General features: G+C 40.7%; 1 protein-coding gene across 8 annotated transcripts in view; it reads left to right on the top strand.

Moving 5' to 3' along the window:
- LOC126407576 (unconventional myosin-IXAa-like) overlaps window positions 1–19,529 on the top strand; it is a 209,180-nt gene that overhangs the window by 105,527 nt on the left and 84,124 nt on the right. For 4 of the 8 annotated variants that reach the window (XM_050072587.1, XM_050072584.1, XM_050072582.1 and 1 more), the window contains exons 6-8: window positions 1,997–2,050; window positions 9,686–9,786; window positions 10,426–10,552. In XM_050072587.1, coding sequence (XP_049928544.1) covers window positions 1,997–2,050; window positions 9,686–9,786; window positions 10,426–10,552 — 282 coding nt within the window. Of the gene's footprint in view, window positions 1–1,996; window positions 2,051–7,629; window positions 7,685–9,685; window positions 9,787–10,425; window positions 10,553–19,529 lie in introns of those variants that run through there. The other 4 variants (XM_050072583.1, XM_050072589.1, XM_050072586.1 and 1 more) reach the window with 4 other exon arrangements.

Raw genomic sequence — 19,529 nt, 5'->3', positions numbered from 1 at the left:
CATATTTATCTCTCCTCTCTCTCAGAGATGGATTTTGTTCTCTATGTGTGTTCATCTGTGTCTGTCTGTCACTCTAAAATGATGTCAAAGAAAATCTGAAAACATTAAAGGAACAATGCCAAGGTGTCGCTCATTGTAATGAACCTTTAGCAAAATTATCACGCTATGCTTTTTAGCTACTTTCAGGTCATCGCTGAGCTGTGCGGTCCACAACTTTCCTGTTTCAGTTCACTTTTACCACTCTCATAACGCCATTTTTCGGTCACAGCAGACAACTGTTTTCAACAAAAAGCACTATAAAGGTGGCTGCTCAGTACCAGTAGTGAACAAAGTGGAGCATTTAGCAGCTAACGAGCCACATATTTCCCTTAGGAGTTGGTGGAGGCCCACAACAGAGCTAAAAGAGACTGAATATTGGTATAAATTCATCAGGTGGACACAAACATGAGTCATGTGAATTATAGTATTACTATGTGTCTGTTGGACGTGTAAATAAGCAACTGTTTAATAACAAACAGCATATCATATTTAATGTGAAGCAGTAGGTAAGGTTGTGACCGTGATAGCAGTAACTCAAACTAAACAGTGAGGCTGATATTAGTGAGAAAGAAAATGCACTGAATTACCTTGTCCTTCGTCCGAGGAGAGCATTATGATTCAAGTGCAGTAATGGCGGACCCTGCCACTATCAATAGAAACACTTCATAAAGAAATATTTACAGAATGTACATATTGACCATAAACGATATTTAAAAACGGGGGTTGATTTCATGAACTTTTAAGGATTATAACTTGAATCGTTAGGTACTTGTAGTCAAATTGAGTTTTACATTACTTCTATTCCACTACTTATTTAATGGCTACAGTTGCACAAAACAGATGGTCACTTTTCTTACAACACTGTCACGGATTTAACTACCTAGTGCAGCATGTAATGAAGTTAAAATTAGCTACACCTTAACCAGCTAACATTAACAGTGAAATGCTATTTCCACATTAATTCATCAGTCGTATTTATCCAGTAATATCACGAAAATACTAAAAAAAATTTCCTTTAGTAAGGTTTTGAGGAGATTTTGCTAAACTTGGACATGTAATGTAATGGAGTATTTTCACCCTTTATTGCAACTTTTACTCAAGTAAAAGATGTGAGTACTTTGTGTACGAGTGTCAAAACGTCTGTTATGTCCCTCGTTGTTTAAGTTTTCATTCACTGATTGACACGTGCAGTTATTGAAATTTAAACTGGTTGTATCCTCCACCATCTCTGATCATGGATTCAATTATTGCAGCTCTGGAGATGTGTATGTGTACCAGGGTATGAAATTAACAAAATATTTTGGGGGCAATTTTGGCCCCCATGGTCTAAAAAATGGGGGCATTTTCAAAATGTTTGGGGGCCATCAAACAATTGTAATTATCTTCTAACAATAACCACATGAAAAGCAAAACCAACTAAGATAGTGTCTTCACTAGTGTAGAAAACACTATAAATGAAATAAATAATGGTTACATAAAGTTATGGTTGCAAAATATCACTCAGATTTCCTATATTCAACCAGTTTAAATGTGATGATTTAACCATTAATCTGTGCAATCTCGTTGATTACTTCTGGAAAATGAGTTGTAGACGTGACGGTAAATTAATTTAATGAAAATAAAATTATACTTTAATGTCAGATACTGTTAAAAATATAAATACATATAGTTGTTTCGAAAACTTGGGGGCAATTTTGGCCCCCTGGAACATGGTTTTTGAGGGCATTCTTGGATAAATTGCGGGCCAAATGGCCCGTGGCCCTTGCTAGTTTCTGACACTGATGTGTACGTGTGTCTGTGTGTGTGTGTGTGTGTGTGTGTGTGTGTCTGTTTGTGTGTGTGAGGATTAGTAAATTTCTCCTCACATATTAACAGCATGTGTCATCTGTGGCTCTGTAAGTGTGCGTATTATTGTGTGTAATTCCTGCCTCCTTAACCCGCTCTGCCTTGCTTCCAGATGACAAAGAAATTGCACAAACTCCACTGGGACAATTACTATGAGAGCGATCTGGTCAGTATCATGTGGATGACAAGTTGTTTGTGTGCATCTGTGCTCGTTGGGTGTGTCGTGGTACTCTGGGTTTTTGGTGCCAGTCTTGCGCCTGTTCTCTCTCTCTCTGTCTTCGCTGTCCACACATGCCTGCTTTCACTGGAATGGACTAAAGATGGAGGCGACCTGAGCTGACCTCAGCTGGTCAGGCTCGATAAAGAAAACGTTTAAAGGGATACCTTTAATGTAACGACTTTGCTGTAATTGATTAGTTTTCATCTCAAAATATTTGTGTACTTCTAAAGAAGGTGTCACACATTCAGTATCAGTAAATGACTGAAATGAACTAATACATCATTTACTGTAATTTCTTTGTTTAAAAATGATGTCAGAGACAAAGTTTTTTGTCTCATAAAAAGAGATATCTCCTTGTAGGATAAGAAATGGAGCTTTTACATTCCTCGTTTCCTTTTGAAACCAAGAAGCATGACTATATACATGCTCAGAATTACCAAATAAAAATCTAGACATAAAGGAATCCCTTTAATCTAATATTTGGCTTTGGATGCTTTGCTGTCAGGAGATGGGTGATGACGTCAAACCTGGAAAACCGCCATCTTTAAAGGGAAGGTTCAGGATCTGACACACTTACCACTGCATGTTAGTTTCATGTAGACAAAGCAGTGATCATAAATACACATTCTTAACAGTGAAATAATAACAGCAACATGTAATAGCATGCTGTAAAATATATAACCTTACATATAAAAGGGTTTTTTTTAGTGTTGCCCCCGACTAAGAATTTTCCTGGTGGACCAATGTGTCTGTCCGTTCACATTAAATTCCCACATGGTCCAGTCATATAGTTTTTGATTTATTTTGACAAGGTGCAGCTCCTAATAGAGTTCCACATTTGTTTTTGTTTTTTCTGCAACTAAGCAGCCAATAAAATCTTGCCTAATAATGACCTTTCTGGTCGACCAATGTTTGGTCAACTATTAGAGGGCAGCTCTAGATTTTATGCTGTTAAGATTGGCTACAATGCACACCTTTTTTTTCAATTTTAAAGGTCCAGTGTGTAAAATTTAGTCGCATCTAGTGGTGAGGTTACAGAACTAAAACTTCTCCCATGTGCCACGCATGCAGGAGAACTGCGGTGGCCGACACAACAAAGGTAAAAATGCAAAAACATGAATGGCCCTATGTAGAGCCAGTGTTTGATTGTCTGTTTTGGGCTACTGTAGAATAGACTACAATAGAAAGTCCTTTATTCATCCCTGAAGGGAAATTCAACTGGACAACATGGCAGACTCTATGGAAGAGGACCCTCTCTGTATGTAGATAAAAACTCATTTTTAGGTAACAAAAACACAACAATTCTTGTTTTCAGGTGATTAAGAACTAATAAAAATATAGTTTAAATATTATTTACCATTTCCACCAACAGATTCCACTAAATCCTACACACTGGACCTTTTAGGAGTTAACTTTGTTTTGCATTCCTAATGTCTAATATTAAATGTTTTTGTCCAGTTTTGAAAAACCTATATAAATAAGCACTTATTGTAAGGACCCTCAGAATGGTTAGTTATAATCCTCCACTCCTTGTTTTCCAGTTGAATGTTCTTAATGACAACAAATGGTGGTGAGAAACGTTGGGTTGGCATTAGCAGTAACTTAATACAGCTATTATAAGGCTGCATGAGAGTGATCAATAAGGCCCAGATCAATAAGATTAAATTCCAAATACTGGATTACACTTATATGTCGATATGCAATTAGAATCCAGCAGTGGAATGGCGGACCCCGCCACTAACAATGAAAATTACCTTATAAAGTGGTAGTTAGAGAACGTAAATACATTAAATGGCTGTTACTGGGAGAAAAAAAAGGCTTATGCCATGAAGGTGTTTGGGATTATAGCTTGAATAGTTGGGACAAAAATATGTACTCTGGAAGGTAAATTTACAGATGAACAGTTGCTTTTATTATCAAAGATGATAAATGTCAAATAGCAGCAAATTTTGATTCCCTGAAATGTAGTCGACCAAGAGCTAAATCCCAAGTCACACATGCCCGTATTTCTAGCTATCTAAACACCATTTCTTTAAAGAGTCATTCCTCACATGCAGCTCTTTTGATAAGAAGGTTTTAACAGTGATTGATGCTTCACTTCCTGAAACTTCCCTCTAAGTGTGTGGTCCATTTTGTGTGTGTGTGTTTGCCATTTCACTAGTCTTTGCGCCTGCCACAGTCTCCACCTGAAGTGAGTAATGTTTGGTCAGTGGGATTTGTTGTGTGTGGTTTAAGGATTCAGTATCTCCTAACAGGAGATTATGTTACTTGAGTTTGCCGTGAGCAAACACTTGACATGAGGGTCGGTTAGTTTAAATACGACTCCTCCAGTGGTCTTCCCTCTTGACTTTGGCTCTTTGTCTCCCACTTTAGAAAAAAGTTCTTTCATCCAGCGAAGGGTTTCTGAGGACACTCACTTTTTAATACTTGTACTGTAGGTCCTGCTTCACATCCTGCCGCTCCACCAAAAATCTGTCTTTTGAATAATGTAATACTCCCCTCCTGTCGGCTCGGAAAGGGCTCTGCTGTCGTCATTTTGGATTCCCAGTAGTTACAATGGGTTCCAAAGGTGACCCAGAGTCAGAACTAAAGCTGTGTAGAAATGTATCCTGTCTTTGGAAATTTCTCAAATCACTCCTGCAGAAAACTCTTAGCTCATAAATTTCTAAATATCATACTTCCAAAGTGTTGGAAGTATTGTTTGGAACAAACTAAAGATGTGAATCAATGCTGGAGGAATGGACTCTGCTGCAGGAGTGATTTTAGAGGTTCCTTGGGAAGTTTTGATGATGTTTTGAATCAGCGACAGGCGTTTCACAACCGGTCTACAGGGAGCGAATATTTGATCCTCAAAAGAGAGATTTTCCATTATTCTTTTCAAAGAATACTCTTAACATTTTATCAAAACGCTTATTTGCTTTCTTTCCAAGAGTGAGATGAGGAGATTGACATTGATGTGTTGAAGGAATACTTCACCTGCAAAATGACCATTTGTTTGTTGTTACGTTGAATTCATTCATTAATTCTCGTTTGCCTCTACGTTGAACAGAAAATCCAAAAAAAGGTTAACGTTCCTTATGAATTGAAGTTAACGGGGTCCACATTTGACAACAGCAACTATTTAAAAACATCTGTTAACAACTCTCACACAACTGTTGTAGTATAATCCAAGTCTCATTTATCCAGTCGTATGCTCAGTACTTTACAAACACAGACATTTTCGCTTTTAAACGTCCTACAAACATTTCCCATACACACATACAGGGTGTGCTACTCATGGGCAAAAATGTTTTATATTGTAATGTTTTAGCAACAATGCACGTGTTTGTGAAGTACTGGGTGTACAACTGGATAAATGAGACTTGGATTACACTGCAGGAGTTGTGTGAGAGTTTGTAAACAGATGTTTTGATAAAATTTTGCTGTTGTTAAACATGGTCCCCAGTGACTTCAATTCATGCCTTTTTGGATTCTTCGTTCACCATGGAGTTGTGGCTCAGAGGTAGAGCAGGTCATCCAGTCTGCATGTCGAAGTATCCTTGAGCAAGATATTGAGCCCCAAATTGCCCGCGATCGGTGTGTGTGTGTTAAAAAAATCGTATGGTAGCCTTGGCCACCAGTGTGTAAATGTGTGTGTGAGCGTAAAAAGCACTTTGAGTAGTCAGTTGACTAGAAATACAAGTGCAAGTCCATTTACCATTAACCATGGAGGCATTTGAGAAAAACTAAGTGAGGAATTGATATACAAATGGTCATTTTGTGGTTGAATAATTCTTTTGAATATGGAGCTACAGTCAATATGTGTTTAGCCTAGCTTAGCATAAAGACTTAGGGAAACCGTCTAAAGGCACTGGCACTGTCCAAAGTGAAAAACTACACCTCCTAACAACTATAAAGCTGCCTTATTCACACACTGTGTCATGTTTGTTTACTAATACATAAACAAAAACGTAACAAAGACCACTTCAGGTTTTGGTTGGAGTCACATGCTAACCTGTGACCCATGAATATGCTGCTCATGTATGAGTTAAACAAACCAACATTCACTGTGTTAATAAGTCAGCTTTAGAGGTGTTGTAGGTGCGAGCCAGGCTGCTTCCCCGGTCTTTATGCTAAGCTAGGCTAACCACACCCTGATTCTTCCATAGACTTAATTGTGTGCCACCGCCTTTTTTTAAATGAAATTTGGGACTATATTTTCATGTCTTACCCTACCCTGTAATTCTTCTTTTCATGTTAAATCATTTTTGGTAGCTGGTAGCTTGTTGTCTCAATCTTGCAGAGGAAGCAAAAAATGTTGAACTACTCCTTTAACTTCACTGACTCCCTCTCGCTCGGGGCTTATTTTCACTTGGCTCCTCTCTCTCATATTTTTTTCCTTACATAACCGTCCCGTCTCACTGTTTGCTGACACGATGTCTCCCTCAAGGGTCAGTCAATGACCTCATCAGACTGTGACCCCACCGTCTAAGGAGATGATGTCACCGTCTTGACAAACCTGCAAACACACACACACACAAAGCTCAGCAGCTCCTGACAGCTGTCTGAGCATCTGACCAGCCCTTTGGGCCTGTTTAACCCTTGACCTCTGCCACTGGTGGTCAATGTGAAGGGTGGGGGGGGCACACTGCAGTTAATAGAGACACCCAGCGACAAGTGTATACAGACTCCAGATGCAACGTCTGGAGCCGAAAATAGAAAACAAACCAGTGTGATTTCACAAAACAATTCAAGTATTTGACTAAAGATCCCAAAGACCAAACATTTTCTGGATGATTGCATTTGATGTGTGCAGTCGGGTGTTTGGTTCTGGGCCTCTGTGGCTCTGTGTTTTTGCATTTTGTGCCTGTTTGGGTGTCTATGGTTTTTGGTCGTGTGGAATGTCTAGTGACGGGGTGGCATGCTGTTTTTGGCGCAAAATCGAGCGGGTGCCTTGACAACATAAATCATGTTTAAGTCATGGTAAGTAGCAGGAAAGCCTCGACTGGATGCACACAACTTTTAACTGGATCCATGAGCGATCTGTTAAAAATGCTCCATGTGCTGCGTCAGCTGGGCTCCCGACTTGACTCAATTAGGTGTATGCCTGCACCAGAAGTGTTGCAACTGGCGTAACATTACAATTTCTAAAGCGAGAAAAGATTCTTTGTTTAAACCAAGTAAGAAGAACAGATTGTTTCTTAATCATCTGTAGTCTGGACTCAAGAAGCACCAATAGCTAAGGGTTTGGTGTTCGACCAAAGTATTCCCTCACAACTGGCCAGAATTGATCTCTTTATTTTCTCAACTTCCTTCAACGTATCACATTGTGCTGCCTGGCGTTGAGGTCTAACATACCCGGCAATTTGAAAACTGGCTTTTCCCGGGTCCTCGCCGTAGATGAGAAGCCTCAAAACCCCTTTTGTTGCAATTGGAGAAGCTCACTGGAGAAATACGCCGATTGTTGCACTTCCTGACGAGTTGTGAGCCAAAGGAAAACAATGAAGAGGCAGACGAGTGTTGAATGTTAAAGCAGAGAAGAGGCGATGCAGAGTGTGGATTATGGGTTCCTGTGTCTTCTCTCGCTGGCCGCTCGCTGTGGTATGTGCTAATTACAGCCTGAGAGAGGCTCGCTGTCGGAGCAGAGACATGCTGACCGACTGGAGACACACACACAGTCACTGTATACATACACATTCCTGCTCTCACCCTGCTTTACTGTAACTGTATGATATTAGTGTCTCCCTGTTACACAGAAATGCACTCATGTGTTTACTTAGCAGGGTTTCCCCTGAAAGTTTGTTAATAGAGGTGGCCTGCGTTTCACTTCCTCGACTTAAGAAGAATTTCTTTTCTGGCATCGGGACATGTTGCTTTCATTAATTACTTCAAAGAGACTGTACATTTTGATTGATTAATCAGTCATCTGTTGAGCTGAGTCAGACCATTATGACAACATTTAGCATCCTGTGATGAATTTAGTCCCTACATGGTGGTCTTACCCATTAAAGATGTGGCCTTCTCTGTCTGAGGAGCGAAGTGTGGACTCACACGGACTTGGACTCAAGTCATAAATCTCTACAAGCAGATATCTGCATATGTGTGAGAATCTGTAGGCAACGGTACAAAATTTTGGTATAGTAGGTGTTCTGATTTCTGTTTGTAGCCCAAGTTGTATTGAGCCATCATGCAAAGGTCTGTGAGGAGAGCAAAATAGGCTAAAAAGCCAATCTCAGAACCCATCAGCTATCGTCTGGCGATATTTAGCTTTTTATTAGCTCTTTTTTTAAAGCTTTTTTTTAATGGAGATAAGCCGAATGAGCAGCACATAGAAGAGAAAGCCCTGGCACTGATATCTGCTGGCTACACTGAAACCCCTGAAATACTGGCTGTTTGCCGGAGAGGCTTATCATTGTCAGACCGATTGCCTGACTTCAGACTTCACTCGACAAAATCACCAATGGCTTGGCTTGGATTTTAGCCTTTGAATAACTTGACATTCTCTCAAGACAACTATTGAAAATTCTTCAAATCGATCCAACTGCAACTAACCACGTCTCATGAGCAGAAGGGAAATGACTTTATAGCAGGAATACCAAGACACACCTTAGAAATAATGTTGGCTTTTAAATTTTTAGAAGTTTATTCAAAAGTAAGAAATACAAATACTTTGAAAAGCACTGCTTGTTTCTTTAAAAGAAAAAAAAATGGTAAAGGGCATATAAGCCACCAAGCAGTACGGTACAGTTCAGTTTGGTATGCTTTTTTCCCATTTCCACTGTAGCCTGCAGCCTCGTTCTGTGGACGATAAATGAGGTGCAGACTTCCATCTATAAAGAAATACAATGAGTGCTGGACGGAGCAGTGAGTGACAACAACCCCGCCCACATTTAAGAGTACTGTTTGTAGTGGAAACGCCAGGGTCTAGGTACCATGTCTGAAGGGCTACTTTTGGTTTGGTGGAAACGGGGCTAAAGTGACTTGTTTAGGATTAAAAAGTTTCAGATTTTGACTTGACTCTAGCTTTGTTGGTAAGATTATTTTAGGCTTTTTTTTTTGCATTTTATTAGATATTATAGACAGGGGAAAGGCAGTCGGGGGGGATGACATGCAGCAAAGGGCCCTGGGTCGACATTAAACTGGCGCCACTGCTCAGGACTTGTAAGCCTATGGGACACTCGCTCTACCAGGCGAGCTAGCAGGGCACCCTGGCCTTTTTAGTCTTGACTTGGTACTTGATAGCCAGAACTTTGTTTTAAGACAATGACTTTGTTATACTTCTGATTGAACGTTATACTTTATAAATTAATGCCATTTTCAAGTGTGATAAAGTGGCCAACGTTGTACATGAAATATTTTGGGAAACCCTGCTTGGTCAGACACATACACACACTCATTCAGCTCAAACTGAAGCATTTAGTAGTTTCACAAACAGCCAAGTCTTCACCGTCCATACCTCAATAGTTTTTATTGTCATCAGGCAGGTTTTAGTTAAGTTTGTGTTACATATTCAGTAAGAAAATCTTCAATCCTTTGTGATGCTGATGTTTCTGTCCGTCTTTTTCTCTTCTTCTGTGTTTGTGTGTTTCCACCTGACACCAGCAGGACTGCTTCACAGTGGAAGGAGAGGATCTGAAACACGACTTTGAGCGGCTGCAGCTGGCTATGGAGATGGTCGGCTTCTTACCCACCACACGCAAACAGTAAGACAAGCTACCTGATGTTTACAACTGTTATCTTATGTACATTATCACAAAACCTCACTCGTGTCTGTTACAATCAGGGTCAGAGGTGTTATAAGGAGAATAAAACTTAATGTTTGTGGAAGCTCAGGAGATGTGGCTTAGGGATGGCTACGTAGTATGATTTCTAGTGTACTCATCAATAGCTCAGAGCATGTCGTGTCCTCTGTTGTGTAACTTTGTATTTAAAAAACAGACGTGAGAGCGGTATTGATTGTCTCATCTTACTTTCGGCAAGAAAGGAAATAAGTGGATTTCCAAAAATGTCAAACTTTTCCTGTAAGTCTTTATAGTGTTCAGAGGATGAATAAAGTCCCTGGGGTTATTGAACTTTAGTTTAAATTCTGTGTGTTTGCAGGAATCAGTCAGGAAGCTTTGCACAGTCAGATTCTTGGAAGTGCATCAGAAATTACTAATAAATCTGACTTCCTTTTTCTATCCACTGCAAAAAGTATTTAAAGACAAATATTTGATCAGATGATGACAAGGTGTCCTGGTCAAAAATCTCTGATCACAGACGCTCAGTCAGACAGTAGCTCAGTCGCCCAAAATAATGTAAATGTCTTAACAAGAAGTGCCTTTCTTCTTTTTCTTTGTCAGGATCTTCTCGCTGCTGTCAGCAATCCTCCACCTGGGAAACATTCGCTACAAGAAGAAGACCTACAGGGACGATTCCATCGACATCTGCAACCCAGAGGTCCTGCCCATCGTCTCAGAGCTGCTAGAGGTGAGCGGCACGACGCAGAAGTTCAAGTATTGGCCATTAGTAAACTTCAAACACGTCAACACATTTAATCAAACTGTGTGGCAAAAAATATTTTAGCAAATTATAATTCAGTATTTCCAGTTTTTATCTGACAATCCAAAGAAGAAAAAGCCACATATGACATGACATGTCTGAGTCAGAGAACACAGTAGGTTTTGTCTCGCCGACTTTATGCTGAAATGCAATACTCTAAATACTTTGAAGGATAATAAAAATGAAGAATTGGAGCAGGGCTTTACCACAGGGCTTGTTTATTCTCCCTAAATACTTTCTTTGCCATTTCATCTCCCAAAGTTATTCCATGACATGCCCACTGGAGATACTTAAAACTCCACGGACTTGGTGAACTTTTAAAGAACAAGTAGCATCCATGTGAGAGAATGAGTTTTCCTTTCGCTGTGTTTCTTTTTAAACACTGTAAGAAATCATGATTCCTGGTGCCAGACCTTACCTCCAACATGTGGGCTTTAGAAAAAACCTTTTAAAGAGCTGAGGACTCTCTGTGTACAAGCACAGCTTGTGGTGACAGCGGAAGTTAAGAGGTGCTTCAGGTCCCAAAGAGCCGTCCGACCCTCCAGTGCTTCCACTAAGTACTGCTTGTACTGAGGCTATTTTCAGACCTCTTGTACTCTTGGCGTGCTGCTGCGTCGGCGAGCTTTGCCTCCAGGAACAACAGGTCCTCTGTGTTGTCTCAATTTCACCTGCATCCTTAAATCATATTAGAGGACTATAAACAGTGTTGTGAATGTTCATAGTTCACAAGTTGAATTTTTTTTCCTGAGTTCACAATTCCAAAAAATGAACTAGTTTATGTTAATGTCTTACATTAAAAAAAATAAATGAATAAAATAAAACTTATGATTATTGTCCAATTGTAGATATTTCACAAGACTGGTTGGACACGTTTCAAATTCGTTGTCGATGTGGCTGATGTTTTGACTTGTGTTTTTTAGACCCGACGGCACAGTTTGCATAAAAATGTGAGATTTTTTTTCCCAGTGGAATCCCTCCTGATTTGTCCATAAAACTCCTTGAATAATCATATGAACTGGCTTCATCAGTACCAGTAGCTGTGTTGTCTGAATAAACAGTTGCACTACCCCTGCAGATGTTGTGTCGGAGTGTGTTCCTCAGTTAAATCGTGTTTCCCTCCAGTTAAAATACATAGCAATACCTGTCGCTACCTGATCCGTACATCCTGCTCGATCAGTCAAGGATAAGGTTTGGTTCAGATTTAGGAGAAACCGTCTTCAACACAACACCAGCACAATGAGTGCCGTAAAACAGTGAATGAGCGTTTTTAACACCAAGCTGCGACGAAGTGCGGCCTGCAGTGAGCTGCCATGCAATAGCTATGGAAAGCTGCAGCCATACTAAAGGTTGGGGATAGTTTAACTTTAAGCAATGAATTGTGGCAAGAGAATACCCATAGCCAATCAGCAAACAGAGTCCTGAAACTCAGCACACCATGAGGACGGAAATAGAGGGCTCAGCTTTTTGGGGCATTTTTGCCTTTACAGATAGGACAGTTAAGCGTGAAGGGGGGGAGAGAGAGGGGTAATGACATGCAGCAAAGGGCCACAGGCTGGAGTAGAACCCGGGCTGCTGCGGCAACAACCTTGTATATGGGGCGCCTGCTCTACCACTAAGCCACAGATGCCCCATGAACATGATCTTTTAGCAAGTTCACACTCAAACATTGGTTATAAAAATGGATCAAACTGATAGAAGCTCAAACAGTGTTTTTTTAAAGGGTCATTTGAATCAGCAGGGTTTTCCCTGCATAGAAAATATTTGTGTATATTTGTGTGGGAGCCAGGAAGGTAGGGGAAAAAAAAAAAAAAAAAATTCAAATCTCAGTGCAACCACTCATAGTTCAATCACCATGGTTCGGACCAATAACGAGAGCCTGGTAACGCGACATTAGACCAATACTAATCGAGTTCTTTGATTCATCAAAGATCTAAGTAACATGTTGAGCCCCACGCTTCGCGTCAGCTCAGTGCTGGTGCATTCACTGCCAGCCTGGTGACAAGTGAGATCATGTTTCGGTCCTGAGGTGTACTTACAGTAACATAACAAGTTTATATAACTACACGCTTTCTGTCTCTGCTGCGCTGCACACACTGAGGACTCAGCCGGCGGCAATATTCAGACCAAATCAGGTGGTGCGGCGTACAACCTTTTTATTCATTGGATTAAAATGTGCTATATCGTGATACGTATCTTTATCGGGATATGAAATGACCTATATTGGGATATGAGATTTTGGTCATATCGCCCAGCCCTAATGTACTGTATTATTTGGATCTCTCTCGTCTAATAGAGAAGATATGGCATCGCTTAATACATTTGCATGATCCCTTAATGCGCGCCGCAGACATCACCACCAAAGCCCCTTTCTGAGCCAGGGAAAACCCTGATCAGACTTGCTTATCAACCTTTTGTTCCTTAATTTTGGTAAACTTGTTTGGTCAGTGGTTGTCCAATCACATCCTTGTTTACAGAATACAGTTGTTACTTGTCTGATTGCAAGCATTAGTTTGCTCAGTGGCAGCACTGTGTCTCTGTAAATGCAGTTCAAATAAAGTTCAGCCAACCTCAATATTATGATGACACTGTGGTTTAAAAACTGCCTCCGAGGCTACGGCATCCTCGTGGAGAGTCTCATGCTGGTTCAGTGTTTCTCCTTTTCTTAATTTAATTTATCCTAACATTGTATTTTTATGACCCAATTGTTTTTGTATTACTTGTTGTGTGATTGCACAAAGAAAAACTACAATGAAAAGCATTTCTTGAGGCTTTGATCTACGCACACTGTATGCTTTCTCAACCTCAATCTAGACTGTGTAGTAATTATCCAACACACACTAATCAGTCTGGTCTGTAGGTTTAGACTGCCTCGGACTCTTAATCGTCCACGTGATGATGAGAGACATGGAAAAACATTTCCTGACTTGGTTAACGTGGCATGCAGCATTTACAAATTTATGATGTTGTGCTGAATTTGAGTTCAGTCTTGACACTGAGTGCAGACCACACACACATCAGTGTGCACTGTGAGGACAGCTCAAACGTCCACATGCTGCTCTGATTTACCTCGGGACTGAGAGACGGTGGCATGTCCCAGTCCCTGTTACAAAATTCGACCATTAGCCGGATGTGCTTGTTGAGTCGCTGACAAAACAATGTCCCAAGTGTGCCGGAGACTCCTGTCAGCAGCACAGCGGGGATGTTATGACTGTGGAGAGCCTGCCAGTGTTCTCCTTTAACATCCAGACTGGTCTCTTTGACTCTCCAGAGGGCCAGAGTGGCAGTGACGTGAGCTTGGCCACATGTTGACCACATGCTCGGGGTTAGTGTTTTAAGTTCAAGTTTATTTGGATGTCTGTTAGTTGGTGCAAGGGCTATTTGTCCCCAGGGACATATAAAACATTCTTAAAAGGGAGAAGAAGAAAGAAGGAAAACCAAAACAAAGCTTATTGCTTATTATTAAATCATACAAACAAAGAGTCACATTGAAACAGCATTTTGAGGGCATCTCAACTCTTTAATTTGGCAACATTCCTGCTTAAACATTATGTTTTGGGGGGACCAAAGAGGGTCAGTCAATGGGAAACAAGTGTGATTTAGGCTCAATCACAATACACCCCTTGCCCCTGCCGCTTAGCCTTTCCCCCTCTGATTTGCCAGTTGATGTCTGGAGGGTGTCCTGATTCTTGTTGGGATAAAGGGGTAGAGTGAAGTGTTCGGGCTACATGGTTCGCCAAACGCAGGGTTTTTAAAGGCACACTCCAAACTGAGTGTTGTGAGAAATCATTAGCCATGTTTCCATCAGCCTGTTTAGATGCGCATCTAGAAGTATCGCATCGGAAAATTATGATGGAAATGCCAAAATTCGAATTAAAATCCCCTGATTGGCACAAACTAAGCCTGGTTTTGGTTGATTCGAAAAAATGTTGATTCGCAAAACGGGGGATGGAAACAGTTATGTTCGAATTAAGTCTGACGTAGCGCACCTCTCTCCATGTGATATCCACACTTCGGGTCAGGAAGGCGGTAATGCATTTACAAGCTGGTTGCCAACCGCCAGAAAACGTAGAAGAAGTTGACTTGTTTTGTTTCCGGTTCTGTGGAAAACTCACTCGAGTTCGTAGTTTTCACCAAAATCCATACATTTAATGGAAACACACAGGATTCGTATTTCTTTTAATGCAGATTTCCCAATGATTCAAATCACTTTTGGATGGAAACATAGCTATTGGCAAGATGGCTGCACAAGCAACGAAGGAATCAAGATATGTATCGCTGCAGACACATTCTGTTTGTAGCATACACGACACACACTCGCAAAACTGCGCCCACCGCAAGTACACGACAAACCTGCCAGCACGATGGTTATCTGAACCCCAATGCTACACAGTAGTGATTGAATGTGACTAAATGTAGCAATAATCCATTTTATAATTCATAATACAAATGATTCATTTTGTAAGTAATGGGATGTAACCCTAAACGTAATCGCTAACTTAGCAATAGCATAAGTAATGAGATGTATCATTCCTATTATCCTTACCCTAACCTTAACCTCTTCTCTTTTAATGTAATAACGTTACTTCATAGCTAACGAATTGGTAAGAAGATGTATTATTCCTGTCACCCTAACTGCCTGTCTTTTAACGTAATACTTCATAGCTAGCTGATCACCAACTTAGCATTAGCATTTATAAGATGCATCATTCCCATTACCCTGACCCTAATCTTAACAACCTCTCTTTTAAAATAATAGCTAGCTATTAGCTAACGTAGCATAGGTTATGAGATGTATCATTCCCATTACCCGTACCTCAACCTTAACCACTTCTTTTTTAACATAATACTTCATAGCTAGCTTATCGCTAACTGAGCAATTTTGTCGATGTAATAATGTGAAGGCTTCTCAACAATTATACTCTGTCAACGACATGCCTTCAACTTGCTGTCCACACCTGGCACAGTCGCTTCTAACCCTGCATTACATCTGCTTAACGTTAGCTTAACGCATCTTACTGCTCTCACCTCAGGACCCCGACAAACCCCCATGGTGGTCCTCCCACTGTCTGACTGAAAGTAGCGTTCATCTGAAAACTAAAAGTAACATTCACATTGCAACAGTCGGGACTTCCACTTTCAAGCCAAGGAGCAAAGGGGGCTGATTGTGGACTGACGTGTAGGTATGGTGGGCGAGTCATGTAGCTAGCGGATGGGTCACGTAGCTGCTCCAGTTGCAGTTATACCCTCTCAAAAGATAACCACAAAAGTATTTTCTTTGCTAATAAAGATAAAAAAAGTTATAACGACCATCATATTATCTTAGTTTAATCGTGTTTCAAGTGCATTATGGTCGTTTTCTTTATAACAAGCAGAATAAAAAAGGTAGTAATTGCAGATATCTGGGTAGCTAACTAGCTAGCAAGCTAACGCTACATTATTATTGCTAATTTGTGCATGACCACTGCATTTTGACATATTTCCACGTGGCATTCCCCTCCTTTGATGGCATATGTGGTCCGAAATTCAACTTAAATCCAGCAGCAAAGTTGCTGAAGTGTTACCGCTCCTCTTACATTAGTGCGGACTGACAGGGCAGGGGCAATGGTTGCTAACGTTAGCCTACAGAGCACCGATAGTTGCCTGGTAATGAAACAGTGTTGTTTTTTATTTGATGACTTCTTTGTTTGATTGATAGCACGAAACTTAAGCTGTGACTCACAAGCATCTTTTCTATCAGGTAAATGGCAAATGTCAATGTGATTATATAGTATTATTGCCTGTCATGACCGTTTACTGGTGACAAATTAGGGGTCTCGAAGTGTTGTGCCACCTCATAGGGGAAGATTTTGACCACTTCCCCTTGTAACTCTGTTTGGAGGGACAAAGGGGCGTTCCAAAAGGAGGGGTAGTTGTAAAAATAAGAGACGGGATTGGGGCTTGATGTGAGGAGTGGAGTGGAGGGGCAAAAAATATACTATGTTTTTCAATTGACTGCAACAAATGTTAGAAAATTAGTTTTCTAGGAAATGATTGTACAAATTATTGACATTTATTTGAGAAAAATATTGGGAAATTAAATTAAAAGGTCAACAGTTTCCTTTAACGTAATGGTAACTTGACAGCATTGTATGTATTTACTTTGATTTATACTGCAAGTGCCTTTTAATTTCTTTGACAGTTTAAATTGCTTGATGCTAAGAGACAGTGCCATCAAACGTACTTAGCAGTTACATTTGTTTTGGTGATGCATGACTTTATTTTAAGACCGTTTGCATGAGAGAATCTGCTAAATGGCCGAAACAGGTTCTTGAGGTTTGCTAAATGCAGTTTTCTGTGAGTCATGTGCGGCTCGAATCGCTCCAAGGGAAAGCTCAGCCAAAGTGCACCTAGTGGCTCTGAGTGAAGTCTTAATTTGCATGAATAACCAATGTTGGAATCAGCCGTACCTCACTTTGTTATGTAAAATAACATTTTAGACAGGGTGGGATGTGAACTATTACTGTGGTGCACTAATGTGCCGCACGTCCAAGAGGTAGAACTGATTGGCGCGAGTGTGGACTGATGAATGAATAGGACTCAAACTAGTCAGGACTTCCTGTTTCCTGTGGAGGTGGAACTGGAAGAGGAAGTAGAGCTCGTAGAGGCTGATGGATGGCTGACAGACTGGATCCTCTGAGCTGTAGAGCTGAGTGTTTTGAGCTAACCAGAAACATTCCTGTGCAAACTGGTAATCGGTCCGGAGAGAGCAGCTTACTGTGAGAACAAATCCCACTAAAGCCTGAATCTGTTGTTGGTATTTTAATGCTAAAAACAGCATCATGAAACACTCCAGTACAAATGTTTTGTCAATTCATCACAGTCTGATGCAGGCCAATAAATTCTGATAAAGTCTAGTCAGGTTTTTGTTTTATTTTCCTTATCAGTAACCACATGGGGCTGTTTTTCCTCAAACATATTTTAAGCAGATTTTTACAGATAGGGCAAGCTTCCTTAGTTCTAGAGTAAAACCAGTGTTTTTAAAAAATGTATTTAATGCCACATTTATTGGCTTCCACTGTCTCTTATGGTTTTATTTAGGAGCAGAAGAAGCAAAGAAAAGGCAGTTTATTGTCACAACTAGGTATGATGGCAGTAGCAGTGAATTAGAACAAGTGACGGCCCTGGAAACCAAATCTAAGCACCCATCACTCCCACCTCTAGTTACTATGTCAGACAAGTTTTGTCAACAATGCGGCGATGTCTTTACAGTTTACCACCTACCGCAGCTTAATGCCAAAAACGCCAATCCAACATCAAAGATCTAGTGGCGACTAAGGACAACTGCTGCGTCACCTCACATCACTTGTGCCAAAAAGTTGTACACTGCAAAGCCTACAACCAACGGCCATCTGGCAGGAAAGTTTTGCACCTGTATGAGAGGAAATAACTCTCCATACCAGCAGGTGGCGGCAGTCTGTATTCATAATTCCAAAAAGGAAACCAAAAGGCCGACAGGACAGATCAGGCCCCAGGAAAGCAGCTCAGCTTTGCCTCCAATTTTCCCCAGTGGGCACTCGTGGTATTGCAGCAAAAAAAGCCCAAAAAGCATTTTCCTATTAGACAACGATTGCAAAAGAGAAGTCTGTAAAACTGTTGACAGGACACCTTGAACTGCCAACAGGGTCAATTAAGACTCTTGTAATTATGAAGTTTTGATCCATGGAGGTTTTATATTTGTAAAACTTCCCTGGAGCCAAGAAAAGTGATATCAAAATCTGTGACGCCATCACCATGTAAAGTCTATGAGCTAGAAACTCTTTTTGGTGTACATGCCAGGCGAACAACTCCATCGGACTGAATAGGCGCCATCTAGGGGCCTGGTATCTAGTTTTTATTAAAATGTATGGGACAGATTTAAGACACCAGTTAGCCAGTTAGCGCATTAACAACACAACCCGATACTGAAAGAACAAGGGAACAGTGACAAACCGTTTCTGTTAAAGAACTCAATGGCTAAAAGAAAACCAATCTAACTTATATTACGACTTTGTTTTGATCTTACACCCTCTTGACTGTGTAAGTCACTGTGTTGTCTGCTTTACACGCTACTGTTTATCTTCTCATACAAAGAGAGAGATTTCACTCACCGACGAGCTCCGCTGTCACTGGCGCTGATTTACCATGCTGAATCAGCCGAAATAAAAGCTGACGAGGGCCGACGATGGCCAACTAGTGCCAACGGTGGTGGACAGACTGCCAAAGCTACGGGGACAGATGCTCACTGACAGCCCGATATTGACCAATTTCTGACCGTTGGCTCATTGTGTCAGGGCCTTTAGTGTTACTAACTGCAGGCAGACAATTAACTACAGTAAATGTTAGATAACACTGGTAACAACTGCTGAAAATGTGAACATATAATTTAATGTTACTTAAAAATCATAGGTGTCTTTTACAAACAGAGAAACGAGAGAAGAGCATCTGTCAGAGCTTAACATCTGCAAACCTAGAAACAGACTCGAGGTCTTTATGTCCCAGGGAGAAAAAAAAAATTGTTAATTTGAGAACAGAATCACTGACCCCAAACCAGTGCTTACAAACTTGTGTGTATTATGGTATTAGAGCTGTGATCATAGACGAAGCAGCAAGCCTGTTACCAAGCGACTAATACATGGAAATGTACCGGCTAAAGACCAATCACCAGGCTGCAGAATAGGCTTTGCTCTTAGTCGAGGGATTACCAGGCAGTGTGAAATGAAGTCTGATTATGCCACCCCCCACCCCTCGCTCACTCACACACACACACACACACACACACACACACACACACACACACACACGCACACATGCTTCTCTTTCTATGTCAAAGCCTTTACGAAGGAGGCAGTTGACAAAACTAGATCCATAATGGTATTACTATAACATT

Source organism: Epinephelus moara, chromosome 20, assembly GCF_006386435.1.
Source record: "Epinephelus moara isolate mb chromosome 20, YSFRI_EMoa_1.0, whole genome shotgun sequence".
In the NCBI taxonomy this organism is placed as follows: Eukaryota; Metazoa; Chordata; class Actinopteri; order Perciformes; family Serranidae; genus Epinephelus; species Epinephelus moara.
The sequence above is the reverse complement of the archived record's forward strand: the minus strand, read 5'-3'. Positions and strand labels throughout refer to the sequence as shown.